At 36.7% G+C, this 23,692-nt stretch overlaps 1 protein-coding gene across 1 annotated transcript in view; it reads left to right on the forward strand.

Annotated features, from left to right (window-relative positions):
* LOC101856287 (phospholipase DDHD1) overlaps positions 1-20,693 on the forward strand; it is a gene marked incomplete in the record, with an annotated part of 35,489 nt that extends 14,796 nt beyond the window's left edge. The window contains 9 exon segments of the mRNA XM_035971870.1: positions 428-495; positions 1,711-1,740; positions 4,610-4,685; positions 5,538-5,687; positions 6,068-6,317; positions 7,790-7,936; positions 8,732-8,770; positions 13,270-13,412; positions 18,376-20,693. Of these exon segments, the coding sequence (XP_035827763.1) occupies positions 428-495; positions 1,711-1,740; positions 4,610-4,685; positions 5,538-5,687; positions 6,068-6,317; positions 7,790-7,936; positions 8,732-8,770; positions 13,270-13,412; positions 18,376-18,396 (924 nt within the window).
* Between the last annotated feature and the right edge of the window lie 2,999 nt (positions 20,694-23,692).

The following is a 23,692-nucleotide window of genomic DNA, read 5'->3' on the forward strand; positions in this document are numbered from 1 at the left end:
AGAGAGAGAGAGAGAGAGAGAGAGAGAGAGAGAGAGAGAGAGAGAGAGAGATTTTAAGTAATTTACTGTGTCATTATCGGATGGGATGGAGTTATGGGGAATACATTTCTATAGGAATTTATTCAGGGTAATTTTCATTCTTGGATGTGGATTACACTGGAATCCTTACAACTTTTTGACCCCCCCCCAATCTCTTTCAATCACAAATATCTTGAATGTAGATGACTATCTAAAAAATCAAAAGCAAAACAAAAGAACAAGCATTAAGATGATACTCTAACTTTGTATGTCCAAAAATTGATGAGCGCCTGATTCCACTTCACCGTGACACAAATGCCCGTGAGTGAAATATTTTTGGTCAGATCAGGGTCTCGGGATTTCAGTTGATCTTTATCATGACTACAGAAACTTTTGCCTTCTTTTCCAGAATGAAGAAGAAGAAGATGCTCATGGCAACAGTGAAGTTCTCTCAGATGTTCAAGTGGCCAAAGACAAGTAATTATTCCCAGTGTTTGTGTTGTATGTTCATGTTGTGCTGTTGGCTGTTACGAAGTTATGGAGATGTTGAAATGAGCTGTTGCAGGGTGCGGTAGATCCATTGATCCTTTTTCTTTAGTTTCCCTCTGTTGTTTCTGTTTTCTGTTTTGCTCCCCCCCCTCCCCCCATGACTGTTATTATGTTGATGTGCTTCTTTCTGTTTTCTCAATCTTAAACTCAAGATGTTGCAGGATGGACAGAATGACTAGCATGCTCAGTATTGGCTTGTTATAGTAGATTGTATTTTGAGTAAGGTAATTAATAAGGGTTAGAAGAAAAAAATCAGTATGATCATAAAGGAGCTTTTGATGTAAAAGTATACAGAAGCTCATCATGGAGCCAATGACGCTAGATTTGGTATCACTGACAGCTGTCTTGACAACTCGGATGCAGTCTTTTGATCACAGAGGTGAACAAACACTGTTCCTCATCTGATTGTCCCGCAGTTGAGTTTGTTTATTACCTGTATCTTATTGTTGTTTTCCACTCAGTGTCAGTCTCCCCTCTTTTGTACTTGCATAGTGGGTGGGTGGAGGACACGGCTGATAGGTCTTACTTCTGCTTTGTCCCTTTTGCTTTTTTTCTGTTTATCTTGGGACTTTTGTTTCTCAAATAAACTTTAAGGTATCCTTGTGCTTCTCTGTACTTGAACAAAGTCCTTCAACTCTTTCTTGCCTTTTATGCCAGTGAACATTAGGAAGGCAAGAAAAGCTTATGTCAACATGTACCATGCCTGTAGAAGAATGGTGCTCTTGGTCAACATTTGAAGTGACTTTTGAGGTGAGGTCATGCCTATGTGAACCTTGTCTCTGATGCTTTATCACATATACACAGAGAATGAAAGTACTTGTATGGAATTTTAGTGGAAAAACAATCAAGTGACGACATAAGAAGAAAGGTGCTCTATGCCACTTTTCTGTCCTCTAGCAAAGTAGAAGTTGAGAGGTACAAGTATTGTTCTTGACATTTATATTGTTTATCCCCATAAAAGCATATTAATTGTCTCTATACACTGTCTTTTTGTTTGCTAGTTATTTTCACAAAATCCCAGTGTTGATACCTGTGTTAGTAAATTGAGGAATAGATGTTTACTTTCTCCCCCTGAATGGCAGTGAATATGCTGTTTATATGTTGAATGTTATAGTTCCTTTCTCCGTTTGACCTTGGTATCAGGGATCTCCGTTTAAGTGCTGTCTGGCCACGGTGAGTTTCCACAGCAGCCTTCAATTGCTTTTTATTGCTCTTATAAACGATTCCTTCGTCTCTACTTTGGCTAAGGTGCAACACACACTTATTTTCGCTCAACATTCGCTGTGTGCACATCCAGATAATCTATTAGAATGCTTTTCAGGGATTTCATTCTCAAGATTTAGCCTGTAATATAGCAGGAAGCTGGGCTTGAAGTTTCTATGAGAAACAACTTCCGCTTAGCTTCTTCACTTTTCAAGCTTCTTTTGCTCTAGTTAATACTCAAGTCCATTTAGCAAAAATTTTAATGGTCTGATTTTTCGATTATATATTATTTATTATTATGCTATAGATTGGTAAAACATGATATTGAAGTAACAGGAAAGTCCGATGACAAATAACTACTTTAGGTAGCTTTAACATGCAAATTGCTGAGCTCTACAAATCAGTGAAAATGAGGTTGATGTAATAAATATTAGCTGGTTTTAGTTTTTGCTCTGAGATAGTGAGTATCAATGTGTAAAACAGATTCTTAAGATGAAAATGCAGTCCATTGATGAGAATACTTTTTAAGAAATGCTTTCATTTAAAATTTGAACAAAGCTTTTACAGAATTATGCAGTTATTGAGTTAACCTAGAATGTATAAAGAAAGACAGAAAATAGCTCAAAATGTGAGCCAAGAAGATACTGAGCCGGATGAAGAGAATGAAAAGTTAACCTAAAGGTGCAGGTTTATGATTGCTGACATTGTAGCACGCTTGGTTCACTGATGAACTGCCAGCATCTGTGTTGTAACGATTAGACTCTTTGCCCCTGCATGCAGAAATCATGAGTTCAATTCCCATTTAAGGTGGGGTTTTTTTTTTAATCGACTGTCATCATCTGTTTGCTTGTACATTGTGTCCCCTTCACTTTCAGCCTGGGTTGGCCTTGACAAGCAGGATTGAAGCAGAATTCCACCTAAATGATCTAAATTGTGTTGTTGGGGGCACAGTATATATTCAATTTATATTGTTTAAGATGGAAAAAGTATAAACTTATCTGTTCCAGACAGTTTTCTGAAAATCTAGCTCTTCTACTTGGGCTAGATATATCTTGGATTGGCCAGTGGAACTGACCCAACACACCAAGCCTCGTTAACACAATTTAGATCTTTTCGGAGGCAAGCTGCTTTGTTCCTGTATGTCGGAGCCAATCTTGGTTGAAAGTCTTACGACATCCCAGTAGATACTCTGGGACGCTCAATTTAAAAAAAAAGTCCCCTTGCGGGAATGGATCTCATATATATCTTCTCTGTGTGGTAGAGGAGAGCGTAACCATTACATTGCGCACGGCTGTGCAGCTTACTGCGCTGCAAGGAATATAAACTGATAAACTGTCATGATGCAGGCAATGGTCGACTCTGATGATGGGTTTTGTTGGTTTCTTGAAATTACCTCACACTGTATGCTAAATGCACATCACTGTAGGGGAAAAGATGGTGTTGTCAAAAATAGATAGTTATGGTGTCGGTTCAGGGCAGGTTTTGACATTTTTTTTTCTTTTAACTGGATGTGAAAAGATTAAGGTACTGTCGCTCTCTCTCTGTGTCATTACCTCTGTTTTGTTATGAAATTTCAACATGTTTGATTTCTTCATTTCTTATGCGTATAGGATAATACTACGTATTATGTACATGATATAGAGAGTTAAGAATAGTGATTAAAAATTGAAGCTTTTTAATTTTGTTTTGCTTTTGAAATCTCTGACTTGGCCAGTTTTGTCTAGACACGGTTGGTTTATAAATCATCAGAGAAGGTCATTGCCTATCTTTGTGTCTGTATTATTTTTTCTTCCCATATGAACAGTAGTAGTTAATTATCTTTAATCACAGATGTACTGATTTACAGTGTCTATCTTGTATACTTTTAATTCATTCAGCTGGAATTGAATATTGAGAGTGTTTACCTTGTTGGACTACAGACAAGGACTGAAAGGGAAAAGTGCTTATCTTTTTGACAGTTTTTTTCTTTTCCTTATTTCTGTACCCTGACTTATTAGATAATATTTTCAAAGCGTTGTGCGCAGTATGCAAAACCAACATTTGATATACAGTTTTAAACTGTAAAGTAGTGCTTAATTGTTGAGTTGGTTTAGAATAGTGTCTCAGAGTGGTGTGTGGTCTCATTCCTAGGAAAAGTTCCTCTTGTTTGATTCTATAGGGGATGCACATAACCTGTGTGCTAAAGTATGAATTGATACTGTGTATAATAGTGTAGAATGTATCTGGAGCTATGATGATGCCTTTGGTAAGTGTTCACTTTCATCTGTGGTGTAGTGGTAAGGCTCTTAGCTATGGCATATAGAAGATGCAAATTCATTCCTGGATTGTGCAATTTTTTAAATTGAGGGTCTCTTTCTGTCTCCTGGAATGCTGTATTCCACTCAGTTTGGCTTGGCTCTGGGTCAAAACACTCTGCCTCTAAATGATCAAATTGTGTCCATGGGGATGTAAAACACATTTAATTGCAATTTTTTGTACAGTAAGTGTTTATTTATCTGGACTAAATTCCGCCCCTCCCCCATCACTCTCTCTTTTTACGAGCATCAACCTTTTTAATTTTATCCTGGTAAGAATGTGGTTTGCATCTATAAATTTTTTTGCTGTCACTCAGGAATACTGATAAGACAGCAAATGAGTGTGAGTTAAAAATGGCAGTGTAGATGGAAGTAAATCTATTTTAATGTTGCTGAATTAATCATCACTTTGCATGCTTGATATGTCCTGGATGAATATAGAATCACTCTCACCATTTTTAAGTGCCAGCAGCGTAGATGATATGGAATTTCTCTTAAATTCCTCACTCGTTCATAAACTGTATCTCTCATTGTCCTTTGAACAGAGTCAAAGATCTGGAAAGTTTGATGAAGTCTATCAGAGCAAGACAAGGGAAAGTCAACAAGGAACTTCCTTTCTCTGTAAGTTCTATTGACAAACTATTATGGACTGTTTAGTGATGGCTTCTTGTTTGAAATTAGTTTCCTTTTCTGCTTTGGTTTACGACTTGGATCCAGATTATGTGATTTCATTTGCATTTTTTTCGAAGGACTATTTATGGATGGGTCTTGTGTGATATTGATTTCCTTTTTTTCTTAGGTTTATGACTGGGATACAGACTATGCAATTTCTTTGGCGTTTCTTTTAATAGACTTTTTACAGATGGTTCTTGTATGACTTTGATTTTCTTATGCTTAGGTCAGGTTTATGACTTGGACCCAGATTATGCAGTTTCATTAGAGATTTCCAGTATTTGTATCTGCTTTGCACATTTTGAGATTTGCTGCCATTAGAGATGTAAGTTTATAATCAAAGGAGAAGCAAAATTGTTTAGTGGGTTTTCAAAAAGGATGAAGTTTGTTCACATAAATCTGCGGATGAGTGGAGGGTGACAGTGGTAGGTTCTACTTCTTTTCTTTCCCTCTGTTGTATCTGTCTTACTGTTTCCCCTTCTCTAAATGGCTCTTTTTATATTGATGTGATTTTCTTTAATACTCATACCCAGTTGTGTGCTTCTTTACTTTCCCGCTCTGTTCTTTCTTTCTTTCTGTCTGTCTGTCTGTCTGTCTGTCTGTCTGTCTGTCTGTCTGTCTGTCTGTCTTACTTTTTTCCCTCCACTAAATGACCAATATTTAGTCAATGTGCTTCTCTTTACTCAAACACTCAAACTAAAAACTTGGACAAACATTCTGCCGACAGGTACTTCTGTTTAATTCATTTGTTTTTTCTTTCGTTTGACAGTACTTTTAACTTGAAACTTGGTATCTCTGCAGATTGAGAACTTGTTCAGCATTGGCTCGCCTCTAGCAGTGTTTTTGGCCCTGAGAGGGATTCGACCGCAGGGGCTAGGCACTCAGGATCACATTCTGTCCACCACTCTATGCAAGCGACTCTTCAACATCTTCCACCCGTCCGATCCTGTTGTAAGTGTCACTGTCATTATACGGTTTGGAATGATATTGAATATTGATAAGACATTGAATAAATATAAATTATGATGTTCTTATTGTGCTTTCTTTGTTTTCTCTTCTTTTTATTCTTGTTCCTGTCCTTTTTTTCCTTTTCTTTCTCTCTTTATTTGTTTCTGTTTTTCTTCACTCTTTTTTCATCTTTCTTTCCTTCACGTCTGTCTTTTTTGTTTTCTTGGGTTATTTTTCCTATTGTTTCTTTTGTTTATTATTATTATTTTTTTTTTTTTTTCTTTCTTTCTTAAACTTTCAGGTTTCAGTATGTATTATCAGTAATAGCATCTATCAAATTTGGTTTAAAAAATTTGAATTGTTTTTTTTTCCCCTGACCACAGGCCTACCGTTTGGAGCCTTTGATCTTGAAACACTACTCCACCATTATGCCTTTACACATCCACCACTTCTCGGCTCCCAAGAAGGAGCCCTACTCAAAGATCCCACGAAGGGCCTACGCAGCATTCACCGGGGCCATTGATGAGCTGACCCAAAAGAACAAAGACGAAGACAGCGGTGATGGAGAGGGCAGTGGGAAAGAGGAAAGCTCAGATGTCTCAGCTCAAGCCAAGCCACAGAAGTTTTCATTGTGTAAGTTTTCTTTGCGTGTAGGGCAAAGTTTGGGCTGTGTAGGAGTCTTCATTCTGTAGGTTTGGACTGTACAGGAATTTTTATTGTGTAAGTTTTGACTGTGTGTTGAAGTTTTTCACTGTGTAAATTGGACTGTGAGTAGAAGATTTTGATGAAAAAGTTTTGGGCTGTGTATAGGAGTGTTATTTTTGTACGTTTAGGCTATGTGTAGAAATTTTCAGTGCAAGTTTGGGCTGTGTATAGAACTTTTTGCTGTATAAGTTATGACTGTTTGAAAGAGTTATCACTCTGTAAGTGAGTGGATTGAGGGTGCCAAGTTCAGTCCTACTTCTTTTCTATCTGTCTTTTGTATTTGTTTGTGTGGGAATTCTCATTTTATAAGCTTTGGTTGTGTGTATAGGAATGCTCAGGAGTTTTCATTTTGTAAGATTGAGCTGTATGTTAGTGTTCATTTTGTAAGTTTGGGCTGTGTTGGAGTTTTCATTGTGTAAGTTTGGGCTGTGTGTTTAAGTTTTTACTGTATAAGTTTGGGCTGTGTGTAGGAATTTTTGCTGTGTTAGTTTGGGCTTTGTGTAGAAGTTTTCACAGTGTAAGTTTGGGCTGTGTGTAGTTTTCATTCTGTAAGCTTTAGACTATGTGTAGAAAATTTCTGTGTACATTTGGGCTATGTGTAGGAGTTTTCCTTGTGTGTGGGTGGTTGGCAGGCCACGGGAGTGGTTTATGATATTGCATAATGTTACTCCGATACTTTTATGATGACCCTGAGTAAGGAGTGAGTTGTTACTGTCATGGCAAATGTGTTTTAGTAGGTCATGGTTTTTGTGACTGGTTCAATTCAATATCAAATAGTCTTAAAAACAGCTTTAGTTGACACATTTTTTTGACATTAAGTTTTAGTTTTAGTTTTAGTAGAGTTTTTACGGCGCTCGCAATTGCATAAGGTCATATGAGCGCCAAAAGATGGATGTCAACAGAGGAGTGCTTACAGGGAATCAGGCCCACTCTGCTCACCTCTCTAGCTTCAACAGCACAAAGTCTAATCAGGCACCCCGGAAATAGTAGGTCACATGAGTGTGACAAACATAAAAAAGAAGTAGAGGAAAATGACGATAGTAAGGATTAGGAAAGAAAAAGCAGCAGTTCCCTGTTTCAGTTCAGGCACAGTTATGAGCAGGGCATTAATGAATCAACCCATTTACAATTCTACTTTGCATAAGAACATGTTAATGTCTCACCTAAAGACACTTCAGTCAGTAACACCGCCCGGGGGGGGGGGGGGGGGGGAGGCGAGGGGGGTAACATTAAGGTTAGTAAAATGAGCAAATGAACACATAAGCCAAATGAGTCACTGTTTTTTTGTTATTCCACTTAGATAACAATTCCTCAAGTATAAGTTTGAGTTTGTGATTTTAAAGTGTTCAGACCTGGACCATCCACTTAAAGAAATGTGGCATCTGTTGTTGTTTTTTCAGCTGGCTGGTTCAACAATCGAAAAAAGAAAAATGTTGCTGAAAAACTCACCGCAGAGCTTCGCATGATGAACAAGCTTGGCAATGAGCCTGAAGTGAAGCTGGGAACTGATGTCACGTACCCAGAGGAGAATGAACTAGATAAAACCGGTGAGGGATCTCACTGTTGTATGATAAGACGCATCATGTGATATGTTATGTGACAGGTTGCAGTGAGGCTCATGCTGCTGAACAGCTTTGATCAGACCCAAAAGGTCAAATCTTTGTGCCAGTATTAGATATTTGATAGATAGAACTGTTTGAGAAGATTATTAGGAAGTAAAATTCTGTATGTTGGCTGAAATATGAGTTCATATTTTGGCTCGGATCCTCAAGCTCTGTTACAATAGACTTAATAGACTTACAGACTTAATTGTTCATATATGTGAGATGATAGCACTGGGTCAGTCCTTCGGCTCTCCTTTGCATAATCTGTGCTGTTGTTCCTGTTGTGGTACGGGACTCCCCTGTTCCACTTATTTTCTCCTTAAGTTTGTGAAAATAGATTTTGATTGTTAGGATGATTCTGAGGACCATATTCCTAACTTCATAAAAAAGTAAAATGAAAATAAAACTTAACACAGTAATTTTGTGGCAAACAAGATGACTCTCCACATCTCATCGATTGACTGTAGTTCACCTTTAACAAAGGATTCCACACTAAGGCTTTCAGTAGTTAGAGTATGGGGAGTAGTGGCTAATATTATGATGGTGAGCCAGAGTGTTTCTTGTTCATCAACCTTAGTCTCTTTTTAATTATCTGTACCTCTTTTTAAGAACTTTTCCTAACATAGAACTGTCTGTGTACTACAAAACTGGTTGTTTGCTCACAACTTGCATCTACAGGCTGTCTGTCTTCTGTTCTTTGGATTGTTAAAGTAAACATCAATTTCATTCCATGTTCAGACACTGATATCTCAGGGGATGCTTTCCTTGATTTGGCTGGTAAGCTTTTGTGTTTGAATGTTAGAGCATGAACGTTTCTTAACATTGTTGTAGAAGGTTGCTGCTTTTATTGTGAGTTTGTTATAATCTTGTGACTTAACGGCGTGCTCACACCTTAGACATGTATTGTGATTTGCTAGATCATGCACACTGACCCATTTCCAATTCATCATGAAGTGCGCCTTTTGACTCAATTTGAACGAAACAAAGGGCAAAGGGATAAGGTGCAGCTCGCACGTGACCATAGCGAAATTGTGTTTTGCCTTTCATTGTGGTGTAATGGCGTGTCTTATAGTGCGGATTTGCATGCTTTGCAGCGAAGATTTTATAAAGAGGAAAGAGCTGGAACGATGGCAGTGCGTGATCTAGGGGTATAAGTCTATGGTTTACATACACTAGCGTTAGATTTGACTAATCATTTGTACTGTATGTTTATTAACATATTTTGATGTGATGTTTACAGTTTAATGGCAATTCTTTACATGCTTTAGGTATGGCTTCAGACTTACACTTTAAGGTCATTTTAGTAGTGCCTGACTGTTGACATTAAAGGATGAAGCGTAGCAAAAAAGTTATTTAAAGTGCATACCGATTGGGACCACTCTCGTGTGTTTGAAACCGAGCCAGCCGGGCAATGTGAAGTCTTTCCATGTCCAGATTTCTTGCATGTGAAAGCACCCAGTACAACAATCCCACACATAGTATCAAATGTCCTCAAAAGCCCTGTTGTTGAAGATCGGATTTGATGTGTACTGTGTTGTAGAACAATCTGTATTTGACTTGCATGGTTACATGCTTCTTTTAGAAGGGTTTTGGCAAGTTTTTAAAGTTGTTGTTTTGTTGCTTTGTGTTGATTGCAATTCAGATTGGTTTAATTGCTGGATGTTCAAACAGTTCAGAGGCTGCGAGAGCTGTGTATTTATATATTTATAATTCTAAGGTAAAGTAATTATTAACTCATTGGACATCCATGTCAGAAAGTAGAGTGGTTGAATGTCTTACTAATAGAATGGGGTCTGTATTGATTAAAACCTTCCACTTTGGAAGAAATCTTTAATTAAAAAAGTTGAGAAGAAAAGGTAAAAAGCAACACAGATGAAACAAAAGAGGTGGGTGAAAAATGACTAAATGCTGATTCAGAAGTATAGTGCTGTAGTTATGGCCATCTGTCACTACTTTGTTGTAAACAAGGTAGAAAGAAATTTGCCTCTGTCCCGATTACCTGTGTTCATATGTATATCATTTTACTCCAGTCAAATGTTGCACATTTTCTTTTTCTCCATTGTGTGAAAGTTTGAAACTGAAACTGTCAGAGCATTATTAAGATGTTTGCAGGTGGCTACTTGAGAATGGAGTCTGAAATGTTAAGTTACTGTCACCCTTCAGCTGGTTACCCACCCTGTCATTTTAGTTTTCAGTGTTTGACCGTTTCTGTGTAATGTATATAGAATTCACAGGGAGATCTGTGTGTTCTCCGTTTGGTGAGTGTGTCTTTGTCTCATTTGGAAATCTTATTTGGTTTAATTCATCCTTTCATTGATTTTCTTTATTGGAGATGGCTTGAGTTGGTAATCGGTTGTGGTTTTTTAAATTTGCATTTTGTTCACTTTTTTGTGGTTTTTGTTGCTGTTTTCAATGAATGATGAGGTACCCATTTGTACTGTAAGGAAAAAGATTTTGGAATTCTGTAAAACTGAGGGGCCGTGGGAAAAGTCAGGAAGTTGTAGAATTTTATGTTGAGGTTTCCTAAAAAGTAGACCCACACTTGAATTTGTGTCTGAAATCCAGGTGTTTGAAATATGGAAAGCTAAGACATTTCTAAATCTTAATTTGAATGGATTTTGCTTCCGTGTCCTTTTTAAAGTATTTTTCTTTTAGGTTGACTCTTTATTCAGCTCTTTATGTATAATTTTCAAAGCTTATTTCTTTAGACTCATCCTTCAGACTGCCATGCACTTTGAAGTGCTATACTTTCTACAGAAAAATCAAACTCAATTAAAGTGCAAAATGCTCTTGAAAGATGAAAGATGAAGTTTTTCAAGCTTGTAAATATGTCAGTTTAGAAAATGTTCAATTCTTGAAGGGTTTCCACAGAACCCCTCACATATACATAAAATCTTGGCCTATTGGGCAAATACCATCCTGAGTTAGCCTGAGTATGTGGGAGTTGTACTGTTTTTGTTCTTGTGTGTGATGAGCGTCTAGTTAAGTACAGGTTGGTTCTTGATTTGGTATTTTAAAATCTTGGTTTCACTGTTGGTTTAGAAATGAGGAGGGTGTGGGGTATCTTGGATTTTTTTTTTACTCCTCTTTATATCTCTGTGTTAAAGTTCATATATAAGAAATTTTTAAAATCTTTTCTTTAGCATTACAGAAATTTGGTTTACAATTTCATATACATATTTATGAAGTGCACAATAATGCACCATAGACAACGATACACAGTTTAATCAGATATCTTGACACAATTGCTAGTCACATGTGTCCATTGTATATTTGGAACAAGCAGTATATCATGCTTAAAATAGTCTCTGGTGAAAGCCCATCTTAAGACTGTTGCTCAAACATTGCTTGTTTGTGATGTGAGTGGTTGGTGGGTGCTCCGGTGAGGTTTGCTCTTTCTTTCCCAGCAAACATTTAACGTCCTTATATTTCCTTTTTTGTGTGGTATATTACTCTCTAAATACACCTCAAATCTTTGGCACTTATGTGACTGAATGGTGTCTGTAAACCTCTTTCCAAAAATAGTTTGTAAATCTTCATTCTTCAAGCACATGACCTCTCCTGTCCCCAGTGTTTCCTCTAAAGTGTACATTTCCCCCCAGGATTTGAACACGCTTACCTGTTCAATGCCAGTCTTTGAGCATCATTCTTGTACGCGAGTCTGATGATAATGCATGGGATATGAAAGAATACCTGCATTGTGTAGTGGTTTAGATGTAGTATTTCCTTTTTTGTTCCCCCAATTGTTCCTTGAAACTCTTCAGGATTAGTTTTTGGAAAACCAATGAACTCCCCTCACAGACTTTGTTTTCTGCTATCTTCACTTGGACTCAAGTCTTTTTCAATTGATTTTACTGACATTTTCGCTGGGATTGCTTTCCTAAACTGGATTTTCTTACCCTTTTTGGGATCAGAATTTAACTTGTTAAAGAGTGGCTTGGAGTTAATCTTTTTATTTTTTTCTCCAAGTAATGTGAGCTGCGTAGACTTATTTTTCTCATTCTTTTGACTCAAAACATTAATCATTTTTGTAGCTTTTCTAACACTATACCATGTTTTTAGTTCTGAAATGACCACTGTGCATTGAGTTTATGATTTCCCTACTACTGACATATTATATTAGAGGTGTTGGAACAAAATTAGAGAGCACGATGAGTCTGTAGATTTTGTACATAAGAAACAAGTCATCTAATATTGGTTTTGTGAGGAAATGTATTTGTTTGGATCTAATATATCTATATCTGAGAATTATTTATTGGGCAAAGTAAAGATTCCAAAATGTATCCATTTTATAACAATGTATTCTTTGGTACGGATTATACATTCTCTTTTGAGAACCTCTGGAGTATCTGAAGTGGTTGTTTGTTTTTTAACTTTTCCCTAATTCTTCCTCACTGTGATCTGTGGGTAGTGTCCTTTTAGGGCTACTGTTGGTAATCTATGCCAACCATCTAACTTTCTGCTACTTACCTAATTTGAAGTAAAAGTCACCCTTATGGAAAATCAAACCTGTTTAATTTCAGTTCTTGACTTGCGAAGTTTTTTATTTAGTATGTCTTAATATTTGTGGATGCTGTACCCGTTCAACACAGGATGGCCCTGTCATGCAGGATCAGAGCAGCTCACCTCCCAAATGATCCAAATTGGGTTGAGGAGAGCATAAAGCTTTTACAATGACAGAGATTATAGTGCAATCATGTTTTTGTCCAGTTGGTGATAAATGTTATATTAACTAGTTTGTTACCATATTCTTGAGATTTACCAGATTTTTTAAAATGCCATGCTTTTTCTCAGTTTCTCACTGTGACAACAGCCCTAAAAAAATGAGACAGTTTTTGAGATGTCCATAAATATAAAAACAAATTTGTGGAAGTGCTACATCAATGGATTTATTTGAACAAAAGTGCTGTATACATATGACTTGTTCTGCCTTTGAGTTGTGACTGTTTTCCCGGATGAATTCATACAGAGTTTCTGTTAAATAAGACCATATCCCTGTAATTAATTTTTAAAATACATTTTCTCATCTCGAATGAATTTATACAAATCTCCTGTAAATAGGACAATACCACTGTAATTTTCTATTTTCATGAATTTTCTTTTTCTGAATGAATTTATATCAAACTCCTGTAAATAAGACATTACCACTGTAATTTTCTATTTTCATGAATTTTCTTTTTCTGAATGAATTTATATCAAACTCCTGTAAATAAGACATTACCACTGTAATTTTCTATTTCCATAAAGTTTGTTTTTGTGTTCTTTTTACCCCACAGAGCTAGAGTACCGGCTGGACTTCCAGCTGAAGGAGCAGCGTATGGAGAACAGCTACCTGTCTGTCCTCACCTCGCACACCTCCTACTGGACCAACAAAGACGTGGCCTACTTCCTGCTCATTCACCTACACCCAGAACTTCAGGTAGGTGTTCATGGAGTAGACGGACAGTCTTTCATTCTAAGAACAGGTGCCCGTCAGCCAAACAGACCAGATTTTCATGATCAGATCGGGTCGGGTCGGGTTGTGGTTAGGTTGGGTTATGATGCTGGCCAGTGCATACTCTATGAAATAGATATCTCCTTTTTTAAATTAGTTTTTGATGTGAAAGTCAATAAAAGCCTCTAGCATTCAGTGTACAACAACACCCCCCCCCCCCAAACCCCTGACTGTTCAAAAGTCTTTTGATTGGGCCTTGGCCACAATTTTCATAAAATGTACTCAATCGCGACTTTGAAAGACAACCATGCTTATTTTTGGAGTGCTGAATCAAACTGAGCTAAAATCGGTAACTTTTGACCTTCCACGGAAGAAAAATTTGGCCACCCTTAAATATATCAAAACATATCTTATAGGGATTTAATGAAACATTCTGAAGTGTAAGACTCCAAAGTGTTCTTTAAGTAAAACTGCAAATTTTACAGAAAAATGTGTTCTACAGGCATCTGTGGTGTAGTGGTTAGGTTTTTTGCTGTTACACATGGAAGACTTGTGGTCAAATGCATGAGTGGGGAGGTGTCTTATTAAGTATCTACATCTATTAGGATGTATCATCTCTCTCAGCCCAGATAGGCCCTTGCTCTCAGGGCTGAAGCAGGGGGGTCCCTAAATAATCTAAATTGTAGAGTTGGGTCAGGCTTGCTAAATCAGCATCCATGAGTAACGAACGGTTTGCTGGTACTACTCTCAAATGAGCTGATGGGTAATGAGCCGTCTGCTTGTAAAGATTTGTTCGCTATTCGCTACACATCGGAAGCAGAGACAACAGTTTGTTTAGCGAGCGATCGGACGGGCGGACGGAGAGACTCCATGCATTCGAGCGGGTGGAAGGAGCGACTCCTTACATTGCATACTACCACCACCACCACTACTACTACTACAGCCCCCGTCCACCCCCTCCCACCCCAATTTCTCTACCCTCCCTCCCTTTTTCCCAAAGTGCTTTGGGAATTTTTAGAAACTTCACCTTCGCAATAAATTAGAATGTACACTATGTGACCCTCACACGAGGTGAAAGGTTACACACATAGTACTACGACACTAGCCACTCTCACTCCCTGTGGCACTGCTAGTGGCTCGAAACATTATTTAACAAACAATAGAAGATAGGCCTAACCTCACGTTGAGTATATTGTCTGCTAGGGTTTGACCGTTCGCCAGCCCTATGTGCGGACCCAAAAAACCCACTGACTTGAGGTTCGTAGTCCGTTAGCTCTTGTCTTCAAGCCTTGAGTTTGTCCATTTGCCTGCCTGCTCGCTGAGTGAATAAAATTGTAGAGCGAACCCCAAAAACGAATGTACTCGAGGCTTGCAGTCCGCTCGCATGGCCGTCCGTTACCCGCTCTCTCTGACTGCATCTGCAAGTAGCGAACCCGTCCGTCCGCTCGCCCCAACTCTACTGAATTGTTGTGATGGAGACTAAGAAATGTTCATATTTATAATTCTTTTGTGGAATTCTGGAAGAATGAAACGCTCCATGCTTATGGTTACATACATACATATATATATATATATATATATATATATATATATATATATATATATATACATATATATATATATTTTTTTTATATATATATACATATATATATATATATATATATATAGATATATAGATATTTATATATATATATATATATATATATATATATATATATATATATATATATATAAAAAAAAAAAAATATATATATGTATATATATATATATATGTTATGACAGTGTGTGCCCCATGTTCTGTTTCTGATGTTGTCATTTCTTTTGCTGATGATTCAATGAGTTGAAGAGGTTTTGACACATATAGAGTTGTCAAGTTCGGAGTGATTTGGTGTGAGGGGAGGGTGGCAGGGGGCTGTGTCTGTGATAGACTTGTGTCCTTCCCATTTAGTGGTTTAAAAGCTTCTGTTTTGTTTTGCAAGATGAAATCTGGGATAAGAAGTCGCAGCAACTCTGTACATATTTTCAACTTCAACAGTCTACGGGTAAAGAGAATCAATTCGTCATGAATTTTATGCATTTTTCAATTTCAAGTTTTGGCCACTGCAACCATTTTTCTGTGCACTGTTAGTCTTTGATTGCACCAAAAACTCTTATCAATGGGTTAACATGAAATTTTTATAAAGTGTGTGCGATCTAAGACTGATCTAGGATAATAACTTTCTTCAACATTGCCTGTGTTTGGTCCATGACAAGGTGAGCTCTTGTCCTCACAACATGGCAGTGTTTTATGTCCTTAGAGACCCTATATTGTGTGCCCATTATCAGGATCGGATCCGGTTGGGTCAGGTGGATTGATGACGGCTTCAGTGCACACTTTGAATAGATTCCCCAGACCCCTCCTTAGTTGTATCAATTTTAACCCAGAAGTGAAAGCATGGAAAAGTTTGACAAGTGGGCTGTGTTGTTATACACAAAAGTTACCATTCGCGACACTGTCATTTCACAAATAATGGCTTCAGGTGTTGACTACTGTAAATTTCGGTTTCTGTGTTGAGAGACTCTAATCCAAGAGTCATGGGAAATTTTGGTAGCATTCTACCAGTCTCTTCAAATCGACACTGTTCATTACTGCATTCTGCATGCAAAAAATAAAAATAAATGATTCTGAACTTGAGATTTGTAGGCTATAAACTTTGTGTTCGACTTGTGTTCTTGAAAAACAGATGTGTTTGATTTAGAAGGTCACAGTCAAATTTAGTTGAATATGGTTGTATTGCGCCAAAATGATAACTTTTGCCCCTCCTGGAAAAAAAATCTGGCAGGCCTGGATTAACTCTTCGAAGACGTAGCGGACACATACGTCCGATCCGCAGCCGTCCAAAGCCTATAATATTGTACATTTCCAACCTTCATACACAAGAAACACGAATTTGCATTTCGTAGCAAGCACATTATTGGTTGCCTTTTTAAGTTTAAGATAAAGAAAACAAAATTGAAATATTTATATGAATTAGGAAGTTATGGGTCTTTTTTTCTTAAAGTATCCCGAAACAACACATTTTCAGTGGTGAAAAAGTGCGCGTCCTCAATGAGTTAAATGAATCAAATTGGCAGTGTGCAGATAGAATACTCTCCAGTATAAGAATGCCTCAAAAGCTATGGAAAAAAACTTCTCGCCTAAGTTCTTTTTGGATTGTATTGTGAACATAATTTGCTGTTCACATGTACCAAGCATGATTTTACAGTCTTTTCTTTTGCCTTTTTCTATTTCACATAATTTATTAACACTGAAAAATGAGAGGAATCGTGGTGAAATCAGGCTCTTGTCAAAATAATGACATCGGACATCGGAGATATTGGCATTTTTGTGCCCGTTTGGCAATTTTGATCAAATTTTTATTTTTCTGCTCAACAGCTTTTATGTCCATTTAGAAACACATTTCTGTGTGTTTGGTCGCTAAAAAAACCCCGATGAGTAAAGGTACAAAAAATGTAAATTTTCAGTTTTCAAGGACTATCACGCATTGAAAGATACCAAGCTTTTGCAGCCATTTTCTCGCTTATTTTACCTTTGAAATCTGACGAGCCTACTTCCTTCTATCCCAAATATTTCGGCTCCTGTTAAAGACAGAAGAGTAGTTTTCACCGAAAGATAGACAATTGAACAAGCTTTAAGATGACACCAATAACTACACATGCCCAAAACTTGACAAGTGCCTGATTCCACTGCGGCGTGACACAAATGTATTTCTCTAATTTATTGCTTATTTTCTTCGTCCCTGCAGAGGACACTCTTTTGATATTCTATTTTTGATAATTAACATAAAACTCTTTATTTCCTTTCGATGTTGAATTTTAGGCATTTATCTACAAAATTTCGAATGTTCCCTGATATTTTTAAATGTAAATTCTTTGAAGGGCTAAGAAACTTTGTAAAAACCTATTTAATTAGTTTTTTTTTTTTTTTACCAATTTACTTCATCTTTCTTATTTGATACCTTGTTTCAAATAAGTCGTGTAAAACTTTTTTGATTTTTTGAAGCACTTTTACATCAGATTTTGAATTTTTGTTATGTTTTCTTTTTAAGCACTTTGAAGAGATGACTAAATATTTCGAAGACGAAATCTTGAAATTTTACTTTAAAAGCTGTTTGGGATTGCTTCAAAGTATGAGTACAATAACAAAGATGCTTAAAAACAACTAGTAAAACAGGGTGTCTAAGTTTTGCCAAAATATTTTAAATGAGTTGTTTTTTGTGGTTACCATAGGATCAAACTTTTAAAACGTTACAGACAAAGCACATACCCTTCACTATCATACTATGAAGGTCTGATTTGGCTTCTTGTAGCAGCTCTAGGAGCTCCTTGTTTCTCCAGTTTTTTAAATCTTTTATCTCAATTTGCCCTGATGCAGAACAGCCAGTGTGTTGACAGTATGTTTTTTAATCACAGACTTAAATAGTAATAACAATAACAAAAATAATAATAATAATAATAATGATAATATAATAATAATAATAATAATAATGATAATGATAATATAATAATAATAGTAATAATGGCATTCATATAGGGCATATCTGCACTCTACAACTTGCTCTATTCACTTTACAACTATTACTTATACTCTAAGACTGTGTATTATAATGGCCATCTCTCTTTGCTCTCTGTAGAGCAACACACCAGTCTTGCTCTTGACAAAATGTGGGAGGCACCTTCCCCCTCTTGTCCCTCATTTGGCTCCATTGTGAACCAGAAGTATGTCAGAATGCCTGGTCTAGGATATTATATTATATGTCTGGTTTTAATTTGTGTCTCACTCCATTTCATCACATGCTTGTGTCCCATGTCCATTCCTTTTGCTTTCTGTTCCTGTTGGACCGGATCTTTTCCTTTGTTTTCTCTTTTATTTACTTTGTCTACTTTTTTCTGTTTCTGTTTTCCTCAGGAGCAAGAATCGTCCCAGTAATGGAAGCAGCACTCAGGGTATGGCAGCTGTCACAGCAACAAATTCTAAGTCAGGATGATTGGTCTTTTACCACTTTTGTTCCCGCTTTGGGTCGATGCGTTTTTCTACCGAAGATCTGGCTGTTGTAAGATTGGTAACTCTTTAACCAATGAATAGAGTTACTCCAGATCAGTATAGAAATTTCACTCCATGCTGTTTTTCCTTGTTAGCAAAGACCGTGAGTTGTACACACAATGACATTTCGTTCTTGATATGTGTTTACCTCGTATCATGGCAGTTTTACAATTGGGAATTATCGGTGTGATCTGTCATAGAGTTCGTGTATGAGTGCCTGAGAAGAGACCCAAATGATAGAGAGCTTGGATCCTGAGATAACAGCATTGTCTCATTGTAACTTTTACATGAAACAGACTTTTTTAATATTTAGAAAATATCTGTAATGGTTTTAGAAACATGTCAGATTTGTTTCAAAAACAGTTTTAGAGAAAAACATCTTTAGAGTTTTTTTGGTTGTTTCTAAATGTTTCAGAATAGCAGCTAATGTTCAAATGTGTAAAATGGCTTAACTTTCCAGTTACTGTAGTCGTGCACATCTTGTAACATCGTTATTGTAGAGGAGATGATGGTGAACATTTTGGTTTAAAAGATGATAGGGGTTCAGTTAATGTTGGAGCATCGTGATCTCATGTCTACCCCTTTTTCATTCTTATTGAAGTAAGCCGTGGTCTCAACATGCACAAAGTTGTCCGAAGTCCTTTTGCCAACTGATGAAATAGATGTTTGACTTTGAGACTTTGACTGAATTCATGTCTGACTAGGCTTAACGATTTTGGCTGTTGTGCTCTTTGCTCCGGCATTTGTTGTTTTTTTTCTCATGCCCACATACATGGTACTTTGTTCTTCTGGCTGGATTTCAAAGTGGCTACCTTGGTGAGGTCTTTACTGTAGAGACAGGATGTGTTTCAGATGGGAAAACACAAGAATGAATCTGTGCATAACAGTTGCACTTTGTATTTTTTCAACTTTTTGTTCATTTGATTGGCTGTGATGTGATGATTGTGATAGCTGTGAAGAAGTTTAGCTACCCATCAGGTATAGCCAGTTGTGGAAAGATTGATCTAAGCTGAAGTTGAATATGTATATATGTGATTCATCATGGTGATATCAGGTGCTCGTCAAAAAAACAAAATCGAAGACACAGACTTTTTTCAGTCTGTGGGTAAATGTTTTTTTTTCAATTAAATTTTGGGCTCATTGTGTTTTATAACATATTTCTGTGTGGATATTGGGGAAAAGTGATTAAATTTACATAAAATGTACATTTTTAATTTCCAAGGACTCTAAAGCTATGGAAGTCACCAAATTTGGTGACCATTTTCTGCTCATTTTACCGCTGGAACCAGGGGACACCCACGTCCTTCAATCGCCAATATCTGGACTTCTGTTCAAGATAGATAGGTATTTTTTTCATCAAGAGCAAGATAAGTAAACATGACTTAAGATGATACCAATAACTCCATCTGTCCCAAAATTGATGAGCGCCTGATTCCACTGCGTTTTGAGACGTATATAGATAAAGCATGTGATATTATGTCATGCCCAAAGAATGGTAATGGCATTGTACTTGTTCAGATTTCATAATTAGAGCCCTCTGAGAGGTAATTGATTTTGTCATTTGAAACATAAGAAAAAACAGTTTTTTGTTGTTAATTTGAAGATAATTATTCTCCTTCATGACTTTGATCAGTCTTTTGCCACAAGTTTTTTTTCACTCCGTTCAAAATATAATTATTTGTCAGAATAAAATACTTATTAACTTTTTAACTATCAGTCGAGAGAAATGTTGTTTTACAATCTATCTTAACTATAATTTGTTTATAGAATATATATCTGTGATAACTGTTGAAATGTAGATTTCATATTCTCCACTGAGAGGGAACGTCAATGAAGTGCTTGCTGTCAATGATTTAAATTTAAACGCTGCTTTATGATTCTTGTCCCTGTGCATCATGGCTGCCTTATTTTACTTGTTTTACGCTCATGTATTTTAGAAATGCTCACAGCCTGCAGCCTTAATTAATTTAGAATTGGAGCGGGTCCAGCGGAGTTGTGTGCCTCATTAAGGTTTGCTTGGAGTTAGATCTGATTGGGTTCAGATGTGATGTCTCTGTTTAAGGTTTCTTTCCAAGGGTATGAAATAGCAGTTGATTTATTTCAATCTTAGGGTTGTTTTTTCCATAAAAAGAATATATCAGTGGATTTTGTTGGTAAAATATTCTGAGGGTAAGGTTTAAGGATTAAGAAATATGAAAAATGTAAATACTATTCGTTACAAATTGTTAATGGTTTTGATAGACTGAACTTTCTGTTTGTAGACAGTCAAATGAAGAATGTTTTAGTGAGTCATATGTTACAGAGTTAAGTCCAGACTCTAATTGCAGGTAGAGCTTTTGTTCACAACCTGTATCCATGCTATGGTAATGGCCTAAATAATTAATCATAGATTTCTGTAAGAACAAAAAAGTTGTCCTAATTTCATGTCTATTTCTCTCTTGTTCTAATGATTCCTTTTTTGTTTCTTATAAATGAGAAATTTCTTATTTTATTTAAACAGTTTTAGAGGACAGTGGTAGGTTGTGATGGGCCAGTTTGAAAAGTGGCCAAAGCCTGGCAGAAGCCATTTTCCTTATGTGTCCATGATATAATTAACTTGCCATTTTGTATATGAGTCATTCTGCAGTTATGCTTAGCACAAGTGGCGAAGGCTAAGATTCTCGCAGAAAATTATTTAGATGTGCACTTTTCAGAACTTATGGTTTCACGGTTTGTGTCATGTTAAAATGCCTCTCAGATGTATTCACCTTCCTTTTACTTTTAGTAATAGAAGTAAGACCTCAGAACTTTTTATGTTAAATTAAAGTACAGTCGGACCTGTCCATGACGACCACCCATCGTCAAAAGTTGTCATCTTAGACAGGTGGTCATTATAATATCGAAGAAATGCAAGGAAGAGGGGGAGTGGGAAGCGGTTGTTTGTACAAGTGATTGTTTAGGACATGCGGTCATTAAAAGAGGTTCGACTGTACTGTGTAACATCCCCCTCATATGTCTTTGGTCTTCACGATGATCATTTTCACAGTGATCTTGCTGTGCTGTTTCTTTACTTACTTGGTTGGAGAATAGCCATCATTGCAGGCGGCACAATGCCACAGCTGCTCCTCTCTCCTCTCCAGGATCCATGAAAGGGTCTGCCTGCTGATCGTGCCAGTTAAAAGCTGGTTGGATATTCTTCTGGCTTTTCCATGCAGGTTGCTGTCTCTCCCCAACCCTCTAGAGACACCAGCTTTCTTTAATCTATCCATTGTGTGTGAAGTGGTGCCTTTATCCTCTCTGTGGTCGTTGAACCATGCTGTCAATGCTGCCATGACTGTTGGTGGATCTAATTGCATGGCACCACCAATCTCAGCCTGGCCGGCTAGCTTATTATGTGCTGTTTCATGTTTGTGGAAGACATGCCTGCAATCCCACTGTGCCCTTGTGGTGATCTTGCATGTTGTGCTCTAGGTTAAGCAGTCTGAAAGGGGGAGGGGGGGGGGGGTTGTACTTTACTTTTATCTTCTTTTTTTTCTTTTGTTCCCTGTAACTGTAAAACAAGTTTCTGGAGCTGAGTTGCTTTGCTCCTGCCAAAGTTTTGTCTCCTGTGTTGTGGAAGGGACTCACTTACAGCACAACATAAGAAGCAGTAATGTGGCCATGTTTTTTGTTTTTTTAAAACTGTAAAGCAAGAATGTAGTATCCATCATCATTGTTTTTTACCCCTATCTTTTTGTCCCATTAGGAATATGACTCATTTCCTGAACTGTTAGGAACACCTTTATTCTGTTAAATAGATGTGAATAATTTCCGTCACTTTCATTATGTGTATTTGCTGGTCAAATCATTTGTAAAAAAAATATTTCTAAATTGATACTAAATTAATTTTATTTATACATTTCAATAATTGCTTCTGAATGTTTTTTATATTTGCAATCTGTGTATTTTTCACTTCATCAACCTCATTATAAATGGAATATGTGGATGGGCATATTGTTCGTGACAATGGAAATGATTACTTTCATACCTGTGCTGGTACTCTTTCACCTTTTTGCTTTTTATGTGTTTTTTTGGCAAAGAAGATGAATAATGAAGGACAAATTCTTTCTTTTATTAATTCCATACACGCATTCCAACGGCTGCTTGAAAAGCTGAATATGTTGAAGTCATTTATAGAATGATATGGGCAGAAACACTTGTGGGATAATTTTTCTACCACTGTCACAGTCACAGCTTGTTCATCCTAGCAAGACTATGTATACAACTTTTTCACTGTTATGTGCAGACGGCTGCTAGAATTGTTCGAATGGAAGTTATTTCTGGACTTGGTATTTCAAAGAGCAAAATGCTCATTCAATAACTATCATGGCCATTGTTCTCCGCAGCTAAATTCTTCATGTCTGAATTATTTACTGCTCCTTTGATGGGCTATTAGGATGAAAGAACCTAATATATGTATGTTTATATTTATATGTATATTATATCAAGTTAATGATTTTTCCTGGGAACAAGTCAAGGCAGTTGTATACATTGTATGTTTACCTGTTAGTCAAATGCTTTTCTTAACATGTTTTGGGGAAAATGGTTCCTTGTATCATCTACAAAAGTTTTAAAAAAAAATAGCAATCATGAAATGCATTTATATGAAAGAAAAATAGTGGACTACCTTGTGTTCATGTCCTGTGTATCTAACAAATTGTTTCTAAATATTTGGCAGCATGGTGAGTGTTTTAAAATTTCAATGAGACCACCAGTGACATTTGATAGAGGCAAGTGTGAACCTCTGTTCTCAGTTTCTCACCTTCTTGTTTTAAATCTTCAGTATGTAAGGTTCCAGTGAGAACAAGCTAATGAAATAGAAAGCATTGCTTTGGAATTGCTAGAGGATATAGAAACAGACTTTGATGAAATCTTGACTGTGCATGTATCTGAAAAACCTCTCGACACCAACACACACATTGTGCATTGTGGACTTTAGTTGATTTTGTAAAGGATTCGATGCCGATTTTACTATCAGGCACATACTGATAAAACGTCTGGATATTGGAGAGACCCAAAGGAAATATTTTAAATGTACTATTTTGAAGAATCTGTTCTTCATCATTGACCTCAACGGGATTCTCGATTTGATTAAAGACGTTGGTCTTTATTCAAAGATGTAAATATTGTTATTTTGAATTATAAATTGCTGTTTTAAAACTAA

This window comes from Aplysia californica, unplaced genomic scaffold, assembly GCF_000002075.1.
Source record: "Aplysia californica isolate F4 #8 unplaced genomic scaffold, AplCal3.0 scaffold00524, whole genome shotgun sequence".
In the NCBI taxonomy this organism is placed as follows: Eukaryota; Metazoa; Mollusca; class Gastropoda; order Aplysiida; family Aplysiidae; genus Aplysia; species Aplysia californica.